The sequence below is a fragment of the Physella acuta genome, unplaced genomic scaffold (assembly GCF_028476545.2).
Source record: "Physella acuta isolate Inbredline_101_S28 unplaced genomic scaffold, ASM2847654v3 ptg000590l, whole genome shotgun sequence".
Classification (NCBI taxonomy): domain Eukaryota; kingdom Metazoa; phylum Mollusca; class Gastropoda; family Physidae; genus Physella; species Physella acuta.
The window spans coordinates 219,113-241,877 of NW_026732109.1; the positions used below are offsets into that span (position 1 = coordinate 219,113).

The window sequence follows — 22,765 nt, forward strand, 5'->3', positions numbered from 1 at the left end:
CGACACAGTGTATCACAAATACAGTTCAGTAACCACATGGTTTAGTAGAGATTCCGTTTCAATAGGCCACGAGATTTCGTGATACGAGCCTTTGCTGAAACTTCATTCATCTTGTTACTTACCTGCTTGATGCCAACTTCATTGATCGTGTCACTTACCTGCTTTATGCCAACTTCATTCATCTTGTCACTTACCTGCTTGATGCCAACTTCATTCATCTTGTCACTTACCTGCTTGATGCCAACTTCATTCATCTTGTCACTTACCTGTTTGATGCCAACTTCATTTATCGTGTCACTTACCTGCTTGATGCCAACTTCATATACCTGTTTGATGCCAACTTCATTTATCGTGTAACTTACCTGCTTGATGCCAACTTCATTCATCGTGTCACTTACCTGCTTGATGCCAACTTCATTCATCGCGTCACTTACCTGCTTGATGCCAACTTCATTCATCGTGTCACTTACCTGCTTGATGCCAACTTCATTCATCATGTCACTTACCTGCTTGATGCCAACTTCATTCATCATGTCACTTACCTGCTTGATGCCAACTTCATTCATCGTGTCACTTACCTGCTTCATGCCAACTTCATTCATTGTGTCACTTACCTGCTTGATGCCAACTTCATTCATCTTGTCACTTACCTGTTGATGCCAACTTCATTGATCGTGTCACTTACCTGCTTGATGCCAACTTCATTCATTGTGTCACTTACCTGTTTGATGCCAACTTCATTGATCGTGTCACTTACCTGCTTGATGCCAACTTCATTCATTGTGTCACTTACCTGCTTGATGCCAACTTCATTCATCGTGTCACTTACCTGTTTGATGCCAACTTCATTGATCGTGTCACTTACCTGCTTGATGCCAACTTCATTCATTGTGTCACTTACCTGTTTGATGCCAACTTCATTCATCTTGTCACTTACCTGTTTGATGCCAACTTCATTCATCTTGTCACTTACCTGCTTGATGCCAACTTCATTCATCTCGTCACTTACCTGCTTGATGCCAACTTCATTCATCATGTCACTTACCTGCTTGATGCCAACTTCATTCATCGTGTCACTTACCTGCTTGATGCCAACTTCATTCATCGTGTCACTTACCTGCTTGATGCCAACGAACGTGTTGGTTCCCGGGCTAATGGCGATCCCTTCCTCATCAGGGAACGGAACAGTTTCCTGGTCATGCACCAGTAGCTGGATGCCCATTCCATTCGAGATGCCAGGAATGTATTCATGCGTTTCCAAAAATATGGTCAGTTCCAGACCTACGTTAGAAATATCAACAAGCCGATCTAATAAATTGTGCTCGTATTTTTTCGATAGACAAAACATACATGTATTCATTAAATGCAATTCATGCATTTAGAGCTCTAAACATTTTTACTTAAAGCTACTCGCCTGTACACGTAACATCAAATATTTCTGATTTACTAAGAACAAGCTATTGCAACATGAAACTCCGTATACTGACATGTCTTGTACTCAGAGGCGTCGCGAGGCGGGGGCAAGGGTGCGGACCGCACCGAGTGACACCATTGGGGGGGTGACACCAAGACAAAAACAAATTGCGAGATTTATCGAATAAATATGTTTTTCGCCAGTTCAATGAATGGTTAATTAGAGATAAAAAAGTATTTTAGTACATAATTACGATCCCAACAAGGTAGGAGTGGTGACACTATGACGTAGCTGGTAAACTATAGAAGAACAATGCTACACCCAGCTGTATTAACTACCGACTATAGATAAACATTACTATTTTATGTTAAAGCTTTAAAGCTTTTTACAGAGGGGGAGACACCAACTGCAAAATTTACAGAAAAAATGGTGGGGGGGGGGGTGACAGCATGAGGTGCCGCTTCTGGCATACCCGACCTAGCGACGCTACTGCTTGTACAATTATATGAACCTTAATAAGCAATATCAAAAGTCATACATAACCTCATCCAAAGAAGAACACAAGTCATGCATAACCTACTCCAAAGAAGTTGAAAAGCCACATATAAGAATAAAAGTTAGACCTTACCTATTCCCACGAAGAACAACAAAAGTCAGAACTTACCTCCAGCTGGACCGCTCGCTCGGCTAAGGAACTTGTCGTATTGCAGTGTGTGGCAGTTCCCGTAAGTCTCGGAGAAGGCTAGTGTGAAGTTCCTGAAGTATGACAGTATTTTTATGTGTACAGTAAAACGTACCAAACATAGTCCAGGGGCCTATATTTAATATCTCTTCACACACAACACGTTAGAACATAAAGGTATTATGGCGCGTAGTAGTTGTGAAATAAAAATTAAAATAAAATATAATATTAAAGAGAATTCTTGAAATTTGCCATGACCTAATAATTATAAATATAAAATGTTAAGTTCTATGTTTACCATAAACACCATTAAAACATAATGAGTTAATCTAATCTGAATAAAACGTGTAAAATACTTCCAGTCAAGAGAGACTATGTCAAAACTGTCAATAAACTAAAGTAACACCTTGTCAAACGAAACGAAACATCCGATTCATGTCAAACGACACGAAACATCCAATTCATGTCAAACGACACGAAACATCAGATTCATATCAAACGACACGAAACATCCAATTCGTGTAAAACGACATGAAACATCAGATTCATGTCAAACGTCACGAAACATCAGATTCATGTCAAACGACACGAAACAACCTATTCATATAAAACGAAAAGAAACATCAAATTCATGTCAAACGACACGAAACATCCAATTCATGTCAAACGACTTGAAACATCAGATTCATGTCAAATGTCACGAAACATCAGATTCATGTCAAACGACACGAAACATCCAATTCATATCAAACGACACGAAACATCCAATTCATGTCAAACGACTTGAAACATCAGATTCATGTCAAATGTCACGAAACATCAGATTCATGTCAAACGACACGAAACATCCAATTCATATCAAACGACACGAAACATCCAATTCATGTCAAACGACTTGAAACATCAGATTCATGTCAAATGTCACGAAACATCAGATTCATGTCAAACGACACTAAACATCCTATTCACATCAAACGACAAGAAACATCAGATTCATGTTAAACGACACGAAACATCAGATTCATGTTAACGACACGAAACATCCAATTCATGTCAAACGACACGAAACATGAGATTCGTGTTCCAACAAACAGAAAGTACCTTGCTTCACATTTCTTGCCAGCATAAGAACATTGAAGTATCATATCAGTAGCTTGATGGCCAAGCTGTTTGCGTATATCTCTGGGTAAAACAAATACAATATTATTAACGTGTATTGGTTTAAGTAATTGTTTAGTTAATGCAATAGCAGTGGCATCAATTTTACAGTGTGTAAGTTTGTATTAATTGTATTTAACTTTGACTGATTTAGATTTTCTGTAGTGTGAAAATGAAAACGAATAGACCACTATCGCCTACAGTTTACTGAAATCTGCATTTATTGTATTTAAATTTGACTAAGAATTGATTTTCTATTGTGTGAAAATGAGAACTGGTAGGGTATAAATGAGTCAAAATGGGGCATCAAGTGAGTATCTCTACTTATGCAATCGCCTATAGTTTACTGAAAATATGAATTAGTTGAATTCGGTTTTGACTGAAACTTCATTTTCTGTAGTGTGAACATGAGAACCGTCACGTACACAGGCTGTCTGTTGAACGCTTCCCTGAACTTCTGTTCTGTTTCGTACATCTTAGATTTGGTACCTTCAGCCTCCCAGGTGCCTTGGTATTGCTGGAGAGAATAGGTTAATACACAGGTGGGTAGATAGTATAGTGTAATGGTGATACGAAGGTGTGTAGATAGTATGGTATAATGTTGATAGTGAAGTGAGTAGGCCTATATATTATGGTGTAATGGTATGCAGAGATGAACAGTTGGAACAGTTTAAGTGGTGAAACCATGAAACAGACATGATCATTTAGTGTGTTACAATCTTAATACAGAGTTCAGAAGTAGAATAGACCATGTAAAGGCAACAAGTGGAATCACCATGTCATAGAGTGTTTCCTCTGGATCTTCCTCGTCTGTATTGTCCGGGTCATATTCAAGACATTCGCCTGGGTCGTCCTCGTCACTGTAGAAGAAACACTAGAAGTTTTAACCAATCAAATCACTGGTCACTGTTGAAGAAAAACTGAACCAATCGTATCATTGGTTTTTGGTAAACAAACCTCAAGGCGCGCTTAAATTATTTTGTTAACACATAATTAATCTCATTCAGTACACCAACACTAGTAAGACATGTAACTACTGATGGCGTTACTAGGAGGAGAAGCATTTGGTTGGGGTAGGCCCATGTCCCTATTGTAACGCCACATTGGAGCACATACATAAACTCACCCGGTAGTTTCATTACATTTCTTTACTAATGCCATTCTTTTTTGCGGATCAGCATCCATAATTAACTGTTGTACTTCTCCACTTGATAGGTTTATCTGTTTGTCAGATTGAAAACAAATATTTGCTTTGACTCTTACAGTAGTAATGTAACATGTTTATCACAATGTTTAGCTTAAGTTCATCTAAATGCATATGACTGCTGTCCAAAAAGCCTCGAGTTTGAAACCGGGTTCAAGTCCGTAGAACGTCAATGTGTCCATAGTAGTATATTAGGTCCCTTTTGGGTCGCAGGCGCAGGCGCAGGGTGAGGGGAGCAGGAGGTGGAGCAGGAGCAGGAGCAAAGGATATATAGGAAAATACTCCCCCAGCCTGGTACAATGACATATAGCAAAATACTCACCCACCAGGCGCAGCCTGCCGCAGCCTGGTACAACGAGATATAGTAAAATACTCCCTGGGGGAGGTGGAGGTACACCGACATATAGTAAAATACTCATCCATCTGGGTGAAGGTGGGTGAGCAGGTGGCGCAGCCTGGTACAATGGGATATAGTAAAATACTCACCCACCTGGGTGAGGGTGGGTGAGCAGGATGCGCAGCCTGGTACAACGACATATAGTAAAATACTCACCCACCCTAGGGTGGGTGAGCAGGTGGGGAAGTAGGTCAGTAGGTCACCTTTTGGTGACCTTGTGACGTAATCATTGACCTTGTGACGTCATCATTGACTTACTTACGTAATTTTAATGAGTTTTTTAATTAGTTTTAATGAGTTTTTAAAATTTTAATTAATTTTTGACCTAGTTACGTAATTTTAATGTATTTTTTAATTAGTTTTAATGAGTTTTTAAATTTTTAATTAATTTTTATTATCGAGTTACGTAATTTAATTACTTTGATTGTATTTTTATTTTGTTTAATTTGTTGTTTACTTGTTGTTTAATTACTTTGTTTATATTGTGTAATTTTTTATTAACGAGTTACGTAATTTGATTATTTGTTTACTTTTTAATTATTTTTATTGACGAGTTACGTAATTTGATTATTTGTTTACTTTTTAATTATTTTTATTTTGTTTATTTTTAATTTAATTTTATTTTATAATTAGTTAAATTATTATTAACTAGTTACGTAATTTGATTTTAATTACTTTTGTTTATTTATTTATTTGATATATTTCTTTTTCTTTGTTGTTTAATTACTTTGTTTATTTGTTTATTTGGTTGTATGTATGTTTTAAATAAAAGACTAACACTATCATGTACTAGAACAGTCTTTGTATACCAGCCTTTAACCAGACATGTAACATCTGTTACTTATCGAGCCGGGATCCTTTGTTGACACGCGCTGAGCGTTTTTAATGGGTATTGTATCGATCGCAGCCGCTGGGCCATCAAATGTTGTCCCATATAATTAAATTGGTTATGCTTCACCGCTTTTATGCGTTGTTCGCCGACCCGATCCCACCGGGGGGTATGGTAATTAACGCAAATCCAGCGTTAAGTGTGGGAACATCTGTTACCACGTTAATCGGTTTTTCCCCCCGGTTGGATCCCGTGCTTTTCACTAACAGTTATACGGACAGTGTCATGGGTTTTTTGATCGAGTAAAGAAATAGTATTGAGCGACCCGGGTCGAGCGGTGTGTTGTATGTAGTTGGTATATCCATGTTTTGTTGTTGGTTGGTGTAGAGTTTATATCAGGGTCGGTGAAGTTTTCACCAAGGCAGGTTACAAAGTTGATACAGGCATGTTTTGGAAGTGTTAGGGGTCGAGTCTAGAGTGGGAAGGATTTTGTTTTCACCGAGTGATGTTGGTACACAGATGTTTTGGAGTTGGTAGGATTTTAGAACAGTTGTCTTTCCTCTCGTTTCTCTATTAGGGAAGCCGTAAGGGGAAGACACGCGACACGTCTTTTAAAATGTAAACAAGCGTACACGGGGTGTAATTTGGTTATTTGTTTACTTTTAATTATTTTTATTGAGTAGTTACGTAATTGGATTTTAATTTTTTAAATTTTTAAATTTTAAATTTTATTTTATTAACTAGTTACGTAATTTGATTATTTGTTTGAAATTCATTTTATTTCTTTGATTTTAATTACTTTGTTTAATTAATTTATTTGATATATTTCTTTTCTTTGTTGTTTAATGTTGTTTATTTGTTTGAATGTATGTATGTTTTTAAATTCTCCCCTACAACGAGCGTGTACTAGAACAGTCTTTGTATACCAACCTTTAACCAGACATGTAACACCTGTTACGTATCGACCCGCCCGCGAAGTTTTCTCACCGCTCCCCGTTTTAATGGGAATGTATTGATCGCAGCCGCTGGCCCATCACACCTAATTAAATTTCTGTTATGCTTCACCGAGTTTCCCCCGCTCGGTTGACAGCTGTGCAACAGCTGTTGTGCGACAGCTGGTGGTGTAATTAGGTTGACCAACCGGACATTACCTTGTTGGTTTTCTAGTACGCGTATGCTACACGTATATACACACACACACACACACAATCACACTAAATTAGAACAAAAGTCTTCTTATATTTTATTTGTTTATTAACGTTTTTCCAATTCATCAAAGGCTTTTAAAATTTCATCCTGTAAACTTAATAGGCGCTCAAAGCAGACGCGACTCATACTAACACCAGAATTTGTAGGAAAATTAAGATCGGTCCCATCTATAAGCTCTCTAAGATTTAAAGTGTTTTTGTTCATGAATTGGCTGACAATCGCCAATTTAAATCCGGTGTGATTCATCGTTCGTATTTCCGTCACTTTATTGTTACCTCTGGCCACAAGTATCCAATCTTCATTAGACATCTTGAAATAATCTTTTATAATTAGTTCCAATAATTTGAAGTGTTAAACGTAATATAATACGATCGTTAATATATTGACGATTCGCTGACGCCGAAAAGGGTTGTAATATAACTTTTAAATTTGCACCGCGCGTTTAATCGAAAGAGCTAAGTAGTTATCCGCAAAGCTACCGTTAAGTGTGGCGACAGATGTTACCAAGCGGGTGGTGGTGGTGGTGGTGGTGGTGGTGGTGGTGGTAAATTTGCTTAAGATTATAAACTTCAAGTTTTAAAAATCAACAACGTTATAGTACGTCGTGTCAAATGACACACAGTTTAAAATGTCTACATTTAAATTTCACCAAAATAAGGATGTATAAACTAAATATGATATGACGTTAGCATACATATCATTCAATCTAATCATTCTAAAGTACAAATCAATAATTTTTTATTGATTAAGTGGCCGTGTTCATACTAGGGTCGGTGAAGTTTTCACCGAGGTTGGTTTTGAACTCGGAACATGCATGTTTTGGAGTCGGTAGGTGTGGGCTGTAATTAGAGTGTCCAACCGTATAAATGACCGCGCAAATTGTGTTCTAATCACTTCGACTTCGGACTTCAAATCAAGCGTCACAGCGACTTATCCTGGATGAGACCTCTGTTGACTCCTGAGACTAAACCCACGCCAGCTTTACCAAGCATCACATCTACCTAACCCTACACGGACCACATCTTTTGTGCGTGTTTATTCTATTAAAGGTAAGGTTAATATTACTTTTGTTTTATGGGTGCTAACCCTGTTAAAATCAAATCTTATTAAATAAGTACGCACATGTATTTAATTTTGTATCGTACACCGAGGTAAGGTTAATAGTACGTATTGTTTTAAGGGAACTAACCCCCATTCAAATACCTTTTAATTAATTACTTTACTTTTGAATCGTACACCGAGGTAAGGTGAATATTACGTTTATTTTAAGGAAACTAACCAATTAAAATAACCTTTAAATAAATAGGTATCTAAATAAGTCGTCACATGTATTCCTTTTTAGTGTACAACCGACCCTCCACACAACTGTTCCATCGACCGACCCTATTGAGCTACCTACCCATCCCCGAGGCAGCCACTGAACCAAACGTTCCAGCTACAGCTAACTTCACGTTCACCTTAGATGTTCAAACCCATAGGTACGTTTCATTTTTAATTTTGTTTTAAGTATGTATTTTATTTTATGCTTTTTATTTTATGTAATTATTTTTATTCTACAGCCAACGACCTACCCAAGCAGCCGACTACTAGATAACTCGTCAATAATGGAAGCCGCCCAACCTACCACCCACCCAGCCATGTCCCGTAACAAGTGTGACATATGCGAGCGGGTATTCACTCGCAAAGACGCTTTGACAAGACATCACGACTCTGTACACGGACGACAAAGACATCCCTGCACAACATGCGGGAAACTATTTACACAACTTGACAATTTAACGAACCATTATAAGACAGCGCACAACAACCAAACTATACTGAGGGACACCCCATCACCGGTCGACAGACAAACCGGTCAACCGCCATCAGCGATCCAAACAGACTATACTGCGACCAACACTAACTCGTATGACTGGAATCAAAATAATTCATTTAAGACGATGGATCCGAGATGGAAACATCCCTTTACCGCTCTGATCGCAGGGCCAACCGGGAGTGGTAAAACAGTATTTGTCAAAACATTTTTATCCCAGGTGTCAGGGATGATGGATCCTGCACCTGAGGAAATTTATTACTGTTACGGGGAGTGGCAGCCTTTGTTTGATACCATGAAGAACGTTCAGTTTGTGGAAGGTCTTCCTGACTTAGAAAGTGGATCAATGGGGGATGGAAAACGTAGGCGTCTAGTCGTCATCGATGATTTGATGGCGGAAACAGATGATCGAATTACAAAATTGTTTACGAAAGGTAGTCACCATCGTAATATTAGTGTCATGTATATTGTCCAAAACCTATTCGGGAAAAATAAAGAACAAAGAACCATTAGTCTCAATTCGCATTACATCGTGTTGTTCAAGAACCCTAGAGACGGTTCACAAATTACAAATTTGGCAAAACAAATGTATCCCGGTCGCGTTTCGTATGTCCAGGAAAGTTTTAAGGACGCAACATCGGCCCCTCATGGTTATTTGTTGATCGACCTTCGACAGGAAACACCTGATAATCTGAGATTACGCAGTAGTATCTTTTCTTACGAGCAGCAAGTCGTTTACGTCCCGAAATAAAAAGCAACCATGTCTGAGTCGGTAAAACGACAAGGTGAGATGTTAAGGTTTTTGGCTCGGGCCAAACCACCCGCTGTGAAAGCCGTTGTCGAAAATGCTACCCCACAACTCGTAAAAACGTTATGCGAGTGCTGTCACAATGTCTTAAAAGGCAACGTTCCCCTCACGCCTGGTTAGAAGAGACGTTTGCGTCGTCACAAAGTGAACTTGAGACAACTTACCAAAAAGTCATTGACCGTCAAAAGACGAAAGCAAATTTTGCAGACCGGCGGTTTCCTAGGTGCTTTACTCGGACCAGTCCTCGGTGTACTTAAAGGTGTCTTGGGATTTTAAGGATGGCCAGGAAAATGCTTTTAATGGATCCTCGTATATTAGAGTCTATGCAACAAAAAACCTATGTACCACTCGATACACTCATCGGTGAAAACTTCACCGACCCTAGTATGAACACGGCCACTTAATCAATAAAAAATTATTGATTTGTACTTTAGAATGATTAGATTGAATGATATGTATGCTAACGTCATATCATATTTAGTTTATACATCCTTATTTTGGTGAAATTTAAATGTAGACATTTTAAACTGTGTGTCATTTGACACGACGTACTATAACGTTGTTGATTTTTAAAACTTGAAGTTTATAATCTTAAGCAAATTTACCACCACCACCACCACCACCACCACCACCACCACCCGCTTGGTAACATCTGTCGCCACACTTAACGGTAGCTTTGCGGATAACTACTTAGCTCTTTCGATTAAACGCGCGGTGCAAATTTAAAAGTTATATTACAACCCTTTTCGGCGTCAGCGAATCGTCAATATATTAACGATCGTATTATATTACGTTTAACACTTCAAATTATTGGAACTAATTATAAAAGATTATTTCAAGATGTCTAATGAAGATTGGATACTTGTGGCCAGAGGTAACAATAAAGTGACGGAAATACGAACGATGAATCACACCGGATTTAAATTGGCGATTGTCAGCCAATTCATGAACAAAAACACTTTAAATCTTAGAGAGCTTATAGATGGGACCGATCTTAATTTTCCTACAAATTCTGGTGTTAGTATGAGTCGCGTCTGCTTTGAGCGCCTATTAAGTTTACAGGATGAAATTTTAAAAGCCTTTGATGAATTGGAAAAACGTTAATAAACAAATAAAATATAAGAAGACTTTTGTTCTAATTTAGTGTGATTGTGTGTGTGTGTGTGTGTATATACGTGTAGCATACGCGTACTAGAAAACCAACAAGGTAATGTCCGGTTGGTCAACCTAATTACACCACCAGCTGTCGCACAACAGCTGTTGCACAGCTGTCAACCGAGCGGGGGAAACTCGGTGAAGCATAACAGAAATTTAATTAGGTGTGATGGGCCAGCGGCTGCGATCAATACATTCCCATTAAAACGGGGAGCGGTGAGAAAACTTCGCGGGCGGGTCGATACGTAACAGGTGTTACATGTCTGGTTAAAGGTTGGTATACAAAGACTGTTCTAGTACACGCTCGTTGTAGGGGAGAATTTAAAAACATACATACATTCAAACAAATAAACAACATTAAACAACAAAGAAAAGAAATATATCAAATAAATTAATTAAACAAAGTAATTAAAATCAAAGAAATAAAATGAATTTCAAACAAATAATCAAATTACGTAACTAGTTAATAAAATAAAATTTAAAATTTAAAAATTTAAAAAATTAAAATCCAATTACGTAACTACTCAATAAAAATAATTAAAAGTAAACAAATAACCAAATTACACCCCGTGTACGCTTGTTTACATTTTAAAAGACGTGTCGCGTGTCTTCCCCTTACGGCTTCCCTAATAGAGAAACGAGAGGAAAGACAACTGTTCTAAAATCCTACCAACTCCAAAACATCTGTGTACCAACATCACTCGGTGAAAACAAAATCCTTCCCACTCTAGACTCGACCCCTAACACTTCCAAAACATGCCTGTATCAACTTTGTAACCTGCCTTGGTGAAAACTTCACCGACCCTGATATAAACTCTACACCAACCAACAACAAAACATGGATATACCAACTACATACAACACACCGCTCGACCCGGGTCGCTCAATACTATTTCTTTACTCGATCAAAAAACCCATGACACTGTCCGTATAACTGTTAGTGAAAAGCACGGGATCCAACCGGGGGGAAAAACCGATTAACGTGGTAACAGATGTTCCCACACTTAACGCTGGCTTTGCGTTAATTACCATACCCCCCGGTGGGATCGGGTCGGCGAACAACGCATAAAAGCGGTGAAGCATAACCAATTTAATTATATGGGACAACATTTGATGGCCCAGCGGCTGCGATCGATACAATACCCATTAAAAACGCTCAGCGCGTGTCAACAAAGGATCCCGGCTCGATAAGTAACAGATGTTACATGTCTGGTTAAAGGCTGGTATACAAAGACTGTTCTAGTACATGATAGTGTTAGTCTTTTATTTAAAACATACATACAACCAAATAAACAAATAAACAAAGTAATTAAACAACAAAGAAAAAGAAATATATCAAATAAATAAATAAACAAAAGTAATTAAAATCAAATTACGTAACTAGTTAATAATAATTTAACTAATTATAAAATAAAATTAAATTAAAAATAAACAAAATAAAAATAATTAAAAAGTAAACAAATAATCAAATTACGTAACTCGTCAATAAAAATAATTAAAAAGTAAACAAATAATCAAATTACGTAACTCGTTAATAAAAAATTACACAATATAAACAAAGTAATTAAACAACAAGTAAACAACAAATTAAACAAAATAAAAATACAATCAAAGTAATTAAATTACGTAACTCGATAATAAAAATTAATTAAAAATTTAAAAACTCATTAAAACTAATTAAAAAATACATTAAAATTACGTAACTAGGTCAAAAATTAATTAAAATTTTAAAAACTCATTAAAACTAATTAAAAAACTCATTAAAATTACGTAAGTAAGTCAATGATGACGTCACAAGGTCAATGATTACGTCACAAGGTCACCAAAAGGTGACCTACTGACCTACTTCCCCACCTGCTCACCCACCCTAGGGTGGGTGAGTATTTTACTATATGTCGTTGTACCAGGCTGCGCATCCTGCTCACCCACCCTCACCCAGGTGGGTGAGTATTTTACTATATCCCATTGTACCAGGCTGCGCCACCTGCTCACCCACCTTCACCCAGATGGATGAGTATTTTACTATATGTCGGTGTACCTCCACCTCCCCCAGGGAGTATTTTACTATATCTCGTTGTACCAGGCTGCGGCAGGCTGCGCCTGGTGGGTGAGTATTTTGCTATATGTCATTGTACCAGGCTGGGGGAGTATTTTCCTATATATCCTTTGCTCCTGCTCCTGCTCCACCTCCTGCTCCCCTCACCCTGCGCCTGCGCCTGCGACCCAAAAGGGACCTAATATACTACTGTCCATCCAGCTTTGATGGGTACCTAACTCACATTCAGGAAAGTAAAGACGGCTGGACATTGTGCTGACCACACAATATCCTTATAATATTTAAATGCCGTAAGAAACAGGTGAACTCTACTCTACTTGCTTTACGGAACGTCGAGTTAAAAGCAAATGTTATTTTTTTTACCGTAAAAACTAAAAAGAAAATCTAATTTACTTTTGACTGTCTCATCATGTTAACATTGCATATTGTAACAGCCGGGAAAGGCAGGTTGTTGAAGCTCAAGTTTATCTTTGAGTGTTTCTTGTATTCGAAAAAATCTGAAAATAAACTGTGTTGCGTAACATTATCAACATTAGGTTCCTTATAAGTTTTCCACAGACACGATATAAAATTATATATTTTAAATTCTTGATATCGACAAACAAATAATCAATTCACTATAATAAAAGCTCAAATTAAGTAACAGCAAATTGAACTGAATATCTACTAATTGTTGGAATTTAAATAAATACTAAACAAAAAACAATCAATAGAAAATTAAATCAGCGTTTTTTAATGTTTTTGGATACGCGGAAAACGTTTCATAATAGCATTATTCACACATATAAACCTATAAATAAAAAAAGAAAATGAGTAAATCGAATTGAGTGCATGCGAAATAGGACAACTATATGAGTGAACACTCGAGAATGTTAGGATTCGTACTCTCGTAGCTAAAATTCTCCAAAAAGGGTACATACAAGAGCGCATGTCTGTAAACATCTACTCCATTAGCAAGAAACGTAACACAAAAGGAAACATGAGAGTTTAACACATTATCAACAACCAGACTACTTTACAGCATCAATGATAACTTAAATTCAAATCTTGTGCTAACATTGCAGGGGTGGAGGAAAAATTATTACAAGCAAAAAGAAACAAATGCGATCAATACACTTAGTGAATAAAAATACATCTATTTTTGAAAACCTTTTAATTTTACGATTTTAAAAAGAACTACGATGCGTAGGGCTAAAATTAATTGGAACCACTGGTTGGTAAAAGACATTGACTGATATATGTTCCTATACCTGTAGAGGTGGAATATCATAGCGCCTAGAGCCGCCATCAGAAGTAAGGTCCAGACAACCTTGACCACAGGGTTCTTTGATGACGAGATGAACGGCAAGCCATTTAGTGATGTGATGTCTGCGAAGTTGAGACAGATCTTGGAGAACTTCCCTTTCTTCTTTTTCTCTTTCTTCTCTGTCTTACCTGCACTGTAGGGCTCATTATAGACGTTACTGCCGTGGTTGGCGTCCCTTGTCTCAGGTCGCACCTTCAGGAAGTAAAATAAATGCAGAACTCGTTTGTATTAAATTATAGTTCCTTAATGCTTTTGGTATTTATCTATATAGAATCGCCCAAAAATCTCACACGCATTTTCAAGCAATTTATTTATGGAAAAGTGTAATCTTGATTGTAATTGTAGTCTATAACAAAACAAAACATATAGGTATATATAGTAGATTAACTAACTTCTAGACATAGGCCTACTCATTAAAAAAAAATACTTTAAAGTAAATAATCGTGGAATTTTAGTCGTATATTTTAAAATAGTTATTTTAGTAGTGTCTCGAAGTCTGAAAGACGGTTCTTGGGTATTTTCCTTTCATGTAACAACAGTTTAAAATGTACAGTGCTATTTGATCAACGGCTAATTTCAAAACTATTCAGCACTCTTTTATCACATAGAGAACACAACTTTCAGTAATTTACTTTTATCATTATAGTTGAAATAGCAAAATCTAATAGCCAAACATTTAAACGAAACAGCACATCTCCTGTGCACTCCCATACATACAATTACTATACTGCGAGTCTCAGTTTCGATACCACCCGCGCAAGTGTAATGTGACACCCCACCCCCTCCCTTCTAACGCCTATTTGCTGAGCTAATGCACGACCATCGCCTAGATAAAGAGCAGCTTTCCGGGTTAATTATTCTGTAATTTGACTTAGCCGAAATGATTAAAAACCATAATTTATTCAGATATGAACAAACACAAATGTTTTTATTCATGTACACTTGTATTGCGCGTGTTTGCATAATAAATAATTTAGAGGCAAAGCTAAATATCCATATTTATAATTGAACAAGACTTGTTTACTTGAATGTATAAGGCACATCTCTATTTAAGAGATCAAAACAAAATACAGTGTTAGGTGAGTGCTTGTTTAATACCGTAATAAAAGCCATGGCAACTTGCTGGCTTTGTGCGTATGTCATTCAAAATGTGCAGCGTTGTGCGTATGTTACTAAGATGTGCAGCAGCTAGCTTATACATACTACGTATGATAACATTTTGTGAACCTTTATGCGACTTATATAGAACCTTTAAACGTGAATCATACTATATATATATATATATATATATATATATATATATATATATATATATATATATATATATATATATATATATATATATCGTGTTAATCCCAGTTATTAAATAATGTTATTACGTTATATTTTTATAATTTTTCTGTAACATTAATTTCCCTAATGTTAGCCATGCAATTTTACGCGCTACGACACACCCACGCCGTCCTGTAAAATGCATTCAGCTAGCATTTAATGTTCTAGAATGTAAAAGAGTTAGCATCCTATAGGATATATCGTTATAAAAATGTATTTATCTGAAATACGTTCGGCATCTACCATATAAAAAAAAGTATTAACTAGCTGAGATCATAAATCATGTTTTTAAAATTTGCTAATTCGTTTTTTCAAATTGTGAAGTGTTGCTATATTCAAATATCAGTGTTTGCATTCCATTTTATCAAACTGAATGGAAAAGCACGAGATTCGTAAATTCAATAGTTTGCGATTGCGGATAACTCTATTCATGATTAGTTCATTCGGTGCGTGTATAACATGCAGTGAAAGGCGGTATAGAAACTTGAAATAACTTGAAAGGCATCTCTCATCTGTTACAGAGCTGGCCTACGTCTTATTCTACCACGTGTTTACCGTACGTGATAATAACACCAGCGGTTACTGCTGAATTAAAATTCAGTTTAAGTTGGGGTCACAATTTCGACACCTTTAGAAGACGGTTTACAATCTAATACATTACAGTTACTGTTATGGGGAAGTATTCATGATTCATTTACACTTGAAATTATGAGTTTTTGATGTTTTAGGCAATTTTTTTCGTTTTGTATGGCGAATAAAAATAGGCAGCAAATAACTTTGTATTGATTATAAGCTATTTTTATTATTTTTTGTTTGTTCGTTGAATGAAATAAGTCACCATCGCATTTTTGTACGTAAAATTAATTTTTAAAATTGGTGTATCAAGTATTAAATTGCTAAAAACAAACAAAAACAAATTAAGTTAAACTAAATCATCATGGAAAATTGTGTTTTTTCTTCTTTAAACTATGAAGTGCCTCGCATAAAAAACCTAGATTACAACATATTCATCAATTTATTGTGAAACCTAGGGGTATACTTCGTTTCGTAGCAGTACTTTTTACTACTATATTCATAATTTTTGCCTTAACCGCGCCAAAACCAATACAATGTCCATTACACTGTGTGAAGAAAATAAATCGATCAAATGTGTAATGGCAATAGGGCCAGGGAACGCACCGGAAATTGTTGAATTCAACCAGAACTAAACAAATAGAAGAAATTAGTCACCTTTTTCTCATTCAAATAAAACCCGTTTTGGTGGGATGGTAGCTCGGGCCGCCCGTAGGTCTCTAAGCGTTGAGTCGTGGGGGCAAAGCTGTCGTTATACTTTCCCATGGCAAAACCTCTGCCAGAGTCAAGATAAGGGTCAGCAAGTCGGCGGTCAAAGGGGTGGTCATCCAGCCACTGGTCTGACCTATGCGAGTCATCAATCCATCGGTCTGACCTCTTGGGGTCATCTTGTTTGCTGTCTGTTCTATGTCTTCTGTAGTCCATGTAAGGATTATTGTAGTCTGTTGATCTGTAGGGGTAATCCATGCTCAATTCTAGATCAACTGTTCCAAAATTTTAATCCTTTTATTTTGTTTGAGTTCTAGAACGAAATTTTTAAAAAATTAACAAAATGCATATATCACATAATTGCCAATTTCATCTGGATTATATTTAAAGGACGTTTGTTGAAAGTACTTGGTTATGTTAACATTGTAAGCAAATAAGACGCTTACGAACATCGTAAGTTTCGTATTGAGATGAATAGTTTACCTTGTGTTAAGTGTGGGGCATGAGTTATCTGTTCAAACATACCCGAGCTTAAAGTGGTAGATTTAAAGGAAGGGAGTGTGACAAACTATTACTTTCCTAGTGTCTATGACTGTATCACATTTCTGGTTACTATATCACATTTCCAGTGATATGTGAATGTCTAGCGTAAATACAATTTGATATTATGAATGCATAGGGTCATTTAAAACTCGCGTAGATTACGTTTTAATAAAATCTATGTACACAGACAATTACGAGTTTCAAAAGATTAATACAGATTACTTTGAATGTCCACAACACGTCTCCTTTATTAAGACAAAAAATAAATAAAACAATACACAGATTAAAGTACTACGCAAATAAACTGCTACTTTATACAAGTTGCGTAAATGCTGAGATAAAAAATGTAAATGTTTTTCTAGCTCAATGTTACATTACAAAAGCAATGCCCTAAATAAATTTCATTTTGTAAAAAAAATAGAGAGCCTTGATATCAATTTTTCTTGATTAGGTGAGTTTTGTAAACTATTTTTTTGTTTTAATCTCCACAATTAAAAATATATATAGCTGAAGGTTTAAACAGTGTGTGTGTTGAATTACAGGGTACTTTTTGAAAAGATTTATTAATCTTGGGTTTAATATTCAGGTATAATTAAATGTTTAATCAGAGGTTTTAATATGCGGTTATACTTTAAATGTTTATTATCAGAGTGTTTAATTAGCGGTTATAGATAAATTTCTATTAAACAGATGGTTTAATCAGTTTTTTAAACAATTGGGTGTAATCAATTATCGAACATCTTAGGAGTAAATAAAGTTCCAAGCAATGGCGGTGTAATGCGACGTACAAACATACAAATAACTTAACAAAAGGTATTCAATTTGGATGGTGTTAGTAAAGGTTTTACCTTTGCTTGTCTGAATTGAAATTTATTACTTTAAGGTGATTTTAAGATTAAAGCTATATTATTTAACGCTAGAAACAACTACACATTTAATTTATAGAGTACCATAAACTTAACAAGGCAAGTACTAAATTAATAAGAATATGTGAGAATATACGATAAAGGTGTAAGTTAACTCACATTATAAATAGATAAATTCCATCCAACTAATGCATGTTACATCTAGCTAGACGGGAACATTAAAATGTCAACTCCGACGACAGAAACCAAAATTCTCATGTCGGTTCTTTATATGACATCCATTCAATTTCCTCGATCCAGTTTTTGACCCACTTCCACACCCTACAGATTGTCACGCAGGGTATTTACTGAGAGAAGCCTTGCACGATTTTTAGCAAACTTCCCACAGCTGTTCAATAATATTGGGGGATTACATCATGGAGTTAAATATTTTTTTACGACGCCTTTTTTGTTAGTACGCTGGTTGGATGAGGAGAATCTGTTGAAAGTAGCGCCAGGCATGAATAGAAAGTTTGTTCTTTTATGTAGGTGAATAGGCGCTACGGGCCATTTAGCCCAATGTGCTATTTATAGTACAGGATAGACCTGCAATTTAAACTTTATGCTGTTACACACACACACACACACATATATATATATATATATATATATATATATATATATATATATATATATATATATATATATATATATAATATCACAATTCTATTTCAAATCATTACAATACATCTATATCGATGTCTAGCCATTCTGTTTATTTAAAACAAGTGTAAAATTCACGATATTCATATTGTTGTAAAATCAAAACACAAACAAGGAATTTCTAGGAAAAAAAAACAACACCAACTTACATCTCTCTCCGGCACAACTACTCATACAATTAAAACAACTAACTATATTTTTGCCATGGGATTTGAAACATTGCTACATTATATCTTTTGACAACACAATTAAAACTAAAGTTAATCTTTATATTAATGGGTGTAATTGTCACTGGTCATATGTGTAACATATATTATAATATATTATAATTGGTTAGAAATATCTAGAACTTAGGGGAGAAAGCATGTGTGAGTTAACCCCGGTGTAGTGACTCGGTATGTTAAGGTATTGCCACCGCAAGGTCCAGAGCGGGTATAGTAAGGGAGTGAACGATTGTGAGGTTTGGCTTGTAAGGGCTAGGGTCGAAGGATTGTGGTGAAATGATGAAGATGATTACTTAAGTAAAAACAATTTAAAGAATTGAACGTAAGGTTGATCGTAACAGTAATATCAGTAGACAAAGTTCGCATACAAAAATACGTAAAATAAATTTCTTTTTCGTCGAAATTGAATGATTAATATCCGAGTTACTGTTACAATATGAAAAAGTGTCTCAAGGTAAGTAACTCAATAATAGAACACCCGTTTTAGTTTTCAGAGTGGCGCTTCTTACTAAAAAAATAAAAACTATGTTTTTCTAAATGAGTTTCTAGACTTTTAGGTAGATCACTATGTCGGTATGACTGTCTGTCTATTCGAATGGACTGTTTGAAGGTGTTTTCTTGTAATTCCATTTTGCTACTATTCTATAGCTAAAGTTTGTTACTAAGTTTAGCGATGAGATTTTTTTTTAAATTTAATATTTCCATATAAGTAAGACGTTAATATTCCAAAAACTCTGCTTGTTTATCTGCAAAAAAATATGATTTTAATCTAATTAAATTGTAATTAGTCTTACGAAATACATACATTTTTAAGCTTTATTCAATATTACAAGGGGAGATAACACGAATACAAGTGGCGACATCAGAAAGCAAAATTGGTCTCTTATTTAACAAATTGTATCTGCAATCAAGGCTATTACAAAACACTTTTGACGTTACAATGTAACTACTCAAACACAGACATGTCATTCTTTTGGTTCCCTATTATGTAGAGAGAGGCAATGACAGTACGAATGTAACTGGAGCTGCGCTCCAACGCAATTGTGTTGTGTTTATTTTCTTGAAGTTACAATAGTAGACTGATGTAAAACTATCAAATGCACAGCTGCACTGTATTTGCATACACAACAAGACAAAGAACATTATCAAATAAAAAAATAATTTTACATTTTACTAGGTTATACAAAAACAATCATCTTCAGACCTAGCGATCCACTGGGCAGATGAAGTAGAGTCCATTTGCTGCTTGAGCTCGGCAAATAAAGTGAAGGTGTGGTCAGCACTTTGCCAGGCCGCCATTACTTGGACTCAGGGATGCTCTTTTGGTTGGCTATGGAATTGGCTAATTTAAGAAATAATTTAATTTTAAATAATTCTAGATCTAGGGCCGATTCGCGTAGTTTCTTACGCATACTAAAAGTAAAATATAGATTCTTTAAGTTAATGCCTAACTCGAAGTACGAGCCTAGATAGCTAAGAGGTTAGCTTATTAGATTACTATGCAGGTGGCACGGGTTCGAGAAATGTCAATGTTGATTTTTTTTTTCAATTTTTATTTTAATTTTTTTTTCCATTTTTACTTTCTCGTATATACGAAGTATAGAGAAAGTCTTGTAATCGTGCAAAAAAAAAAATCGAGATTTTTGCAAATCTCGACGTTTTACATCTCACTGATACGGAAAAACATAATTTTGCAATCTTGTCCGTATGTCTGTGTGTCTGTGTGTGTGTGTGTGTGTGTGTGTGTGTGTCCGTGTGTAAACACGATAACTTGAGTACCGTTACAGCTAGGTTGATGAAATTTCATATACAAGTATTTTATCAAAATCGTAGATCCGTATCAACTTTTGAGCGATTTCGGATAACCGAAAGTGGTACTTTTTCTACTTTGAATTTTTCAAAAGCCTATAACTTGAGTACTATTTCAGATAGATAAATGAAATTTGATATGTAAGTAAAAGATCTAATTCTCTACCTTCTGTCAAATTTTGAGAATTTTTCGTTGACCGGAAGTACTTATTTACGCTACTTCCGATTTCTCAAAAAACTAATGTAAATTTTAAAAGTACTAATAATATTGCGCACTATTATGCGCTTTTTTATTCGCGTTCACTTGGTGTGCAATTAATTTGTCTACGAGATTTTATTTATTTAGCGTTCACTTGGTGTGCTTTTCTTTTTTCTACGAGATTATATTCTATTTTAAGAAATGTGAGTATTTAAAATGGATTAAAAATCATGTCTAGAAGTCTATATCCCGAGTTGCCATCCCCTGTAGTGTTATATTAGAATATTCGAGAAAGTTTAGGGGAGATCACTCCCGGTTTATTTTTAGATTAGAATGATAAAGTTGCCTATCGATATACAGGGAAGGTGAAGTAGAGTTAACCTGTTTCTTTGTCCTCAGCATATGAAGGGATAGTGTGGTCAGAGCTATGCTCGACCGGAATCGTTTTTTTTAAACAATAAAAACATGTGGTCTGAGACTTGGCAGGACAATGGGCAGGTGAAGTAGAGTTGGGTAGGTCACCTGTGACGTCAGAAAATGAAGGGCTATTGTGGTCAGACCAATGCTCTGTCGAAATCGGTGTTTTCAAAAAAACAAAAAAAACATCTTTCTGAATGTGTGATCTGGTTATTTTGTGATGATTTTTGACAGACATGATGTCATTTATAGATGACCCCCGAAACCCACAGTTATCTGACTAGATAACGGGTAGTCTAGTGTTAACTAAAAGTAGCTACACAATGTTAGTAGCTAATGCTCATTTTTGTTGTTACAGTTGTTACACAAAGCTAATTGCTAATGCTAATTTATATTTGCTACAATAAGTACACAACGTTATAGTAGCTATAGTAATTACACAACGTTTTTTAAAGTTACAGTAATAATACACAACGTTATAGTAGCTTCAGTAATTACACAACGTTATAGTAGCTACAGTAATTACACAACGTTATAGTAGCTACAGTAATTACACAACGCCATAGTAGCTACAGTAATTACACAACGCATAGCCTACAACTTGTTTTAGTTGCTGCAGCAATAATTAAAGCTAGTGCCTCATGTTAATCTATAGTAGCAGCAAACGCTAATCTTACATATCTTGTCAACTGTTTCTTGATACGGATTCTACAGACACTAAACACCTGAGACAATTGAAGTGATGGTTAACATTGCATTATATATATATATATATATATATATATATATATATATATATATATATATATATATATATATATATATATATAGGCTATATATATATATATATATTTATACGTTTCTCTTTTGTCATTACCCTATCATTATATGAAATCGTGTGAAACATATGTTCATTAAAATAAAATTGCCACATCTTTAATATATTCCTCTAGCTTTCTTTCAGTCTTTCAGTTGCGTTTAATGGCTACGCCAGCAACCCACATAGCATTCCGACAACCCGGACTTCCCTCTGCTATCAAACGCAGTATATGACTAACCCTCACAGTCAGTTTTACATTTCTTTAGAAGACATTTACATAAGAGCTTTGTGTCTTTGTTATCGACATTACATATGCACATATTGAGCTTTCAATTAGCATAATGTGTAATGAAACATGAGTGTTATGTTATGTGGCTGCCATCTGTTGGGAGAAGCCAGACAGACGTGTATTAAAAATGTTGGTCTACAATTATAAATATGTATTGCAGAAATATACAGAAATTTTTCAAAGTACATATTCGTTTAGAAAATATAAATGCGTGGGTAGGAATAAATTCCTTAAATACACTCCCTATCAGAC

General features: G+C 35.6%; 1 protein-coding gene across 1 annotated transcript; it reads right to left on the bottom strand.

Annotated features, from left to right (window-relative positions):
* Positions 1 to 646: 646 nt before the first annotated feature.
* Positions 647 to 16,902, bottom strand: LOC131947233 (degenerin mec-4-like). Its single transcript, XM_059308380.1, has 9 exons — positions 16,594 to 16,902; positions 13,976 to 14,223; positions 13,119 to 13,233; positions 4,381 to 4,475; positions 4,030 to 4,114; positions 3,680 to 3,771; positions 3,198 to 3,278; positions 2,079 to 2,170; positions 647 to 1,281 (listed from the first exon to the last, which is right to left on the bottom strand). Exons 1-9 carry the CDS (start codon positions 16,900 to 16,902, stop codon positions 647 to 649), a joined length of 1,752 nt encoding a protein of 583 aa, XP_059164363.1.
* Between the last annotated feature and the right edge of the window lie 5,863 nt (positions 16,903 to 22,765).

Bases quoted from the DNA above. Each gene is read 5' to 3' on its own strand.
- LOC131947233 (XM_059308380.1), bottom strand. From the start codon at position 16,902: ATGGATTACCCCTACAGATCAACAGACTACAATAATCCTTACATGGAC. The intron at 4,476-13,118 runs GTAAATTAGATT...TCTGACAAACAG, and splicing joins ACATGATGAGACAGTCAAAA to ATAAACCTATCAAGTGGAGA. The intron at 3,772-4,029 runs GTGATTCCACTT...TATTCTCTCCAG, and splicing joins AGGAAACACTCTATGACATG to CAATACCAAGGCACCTGGGA.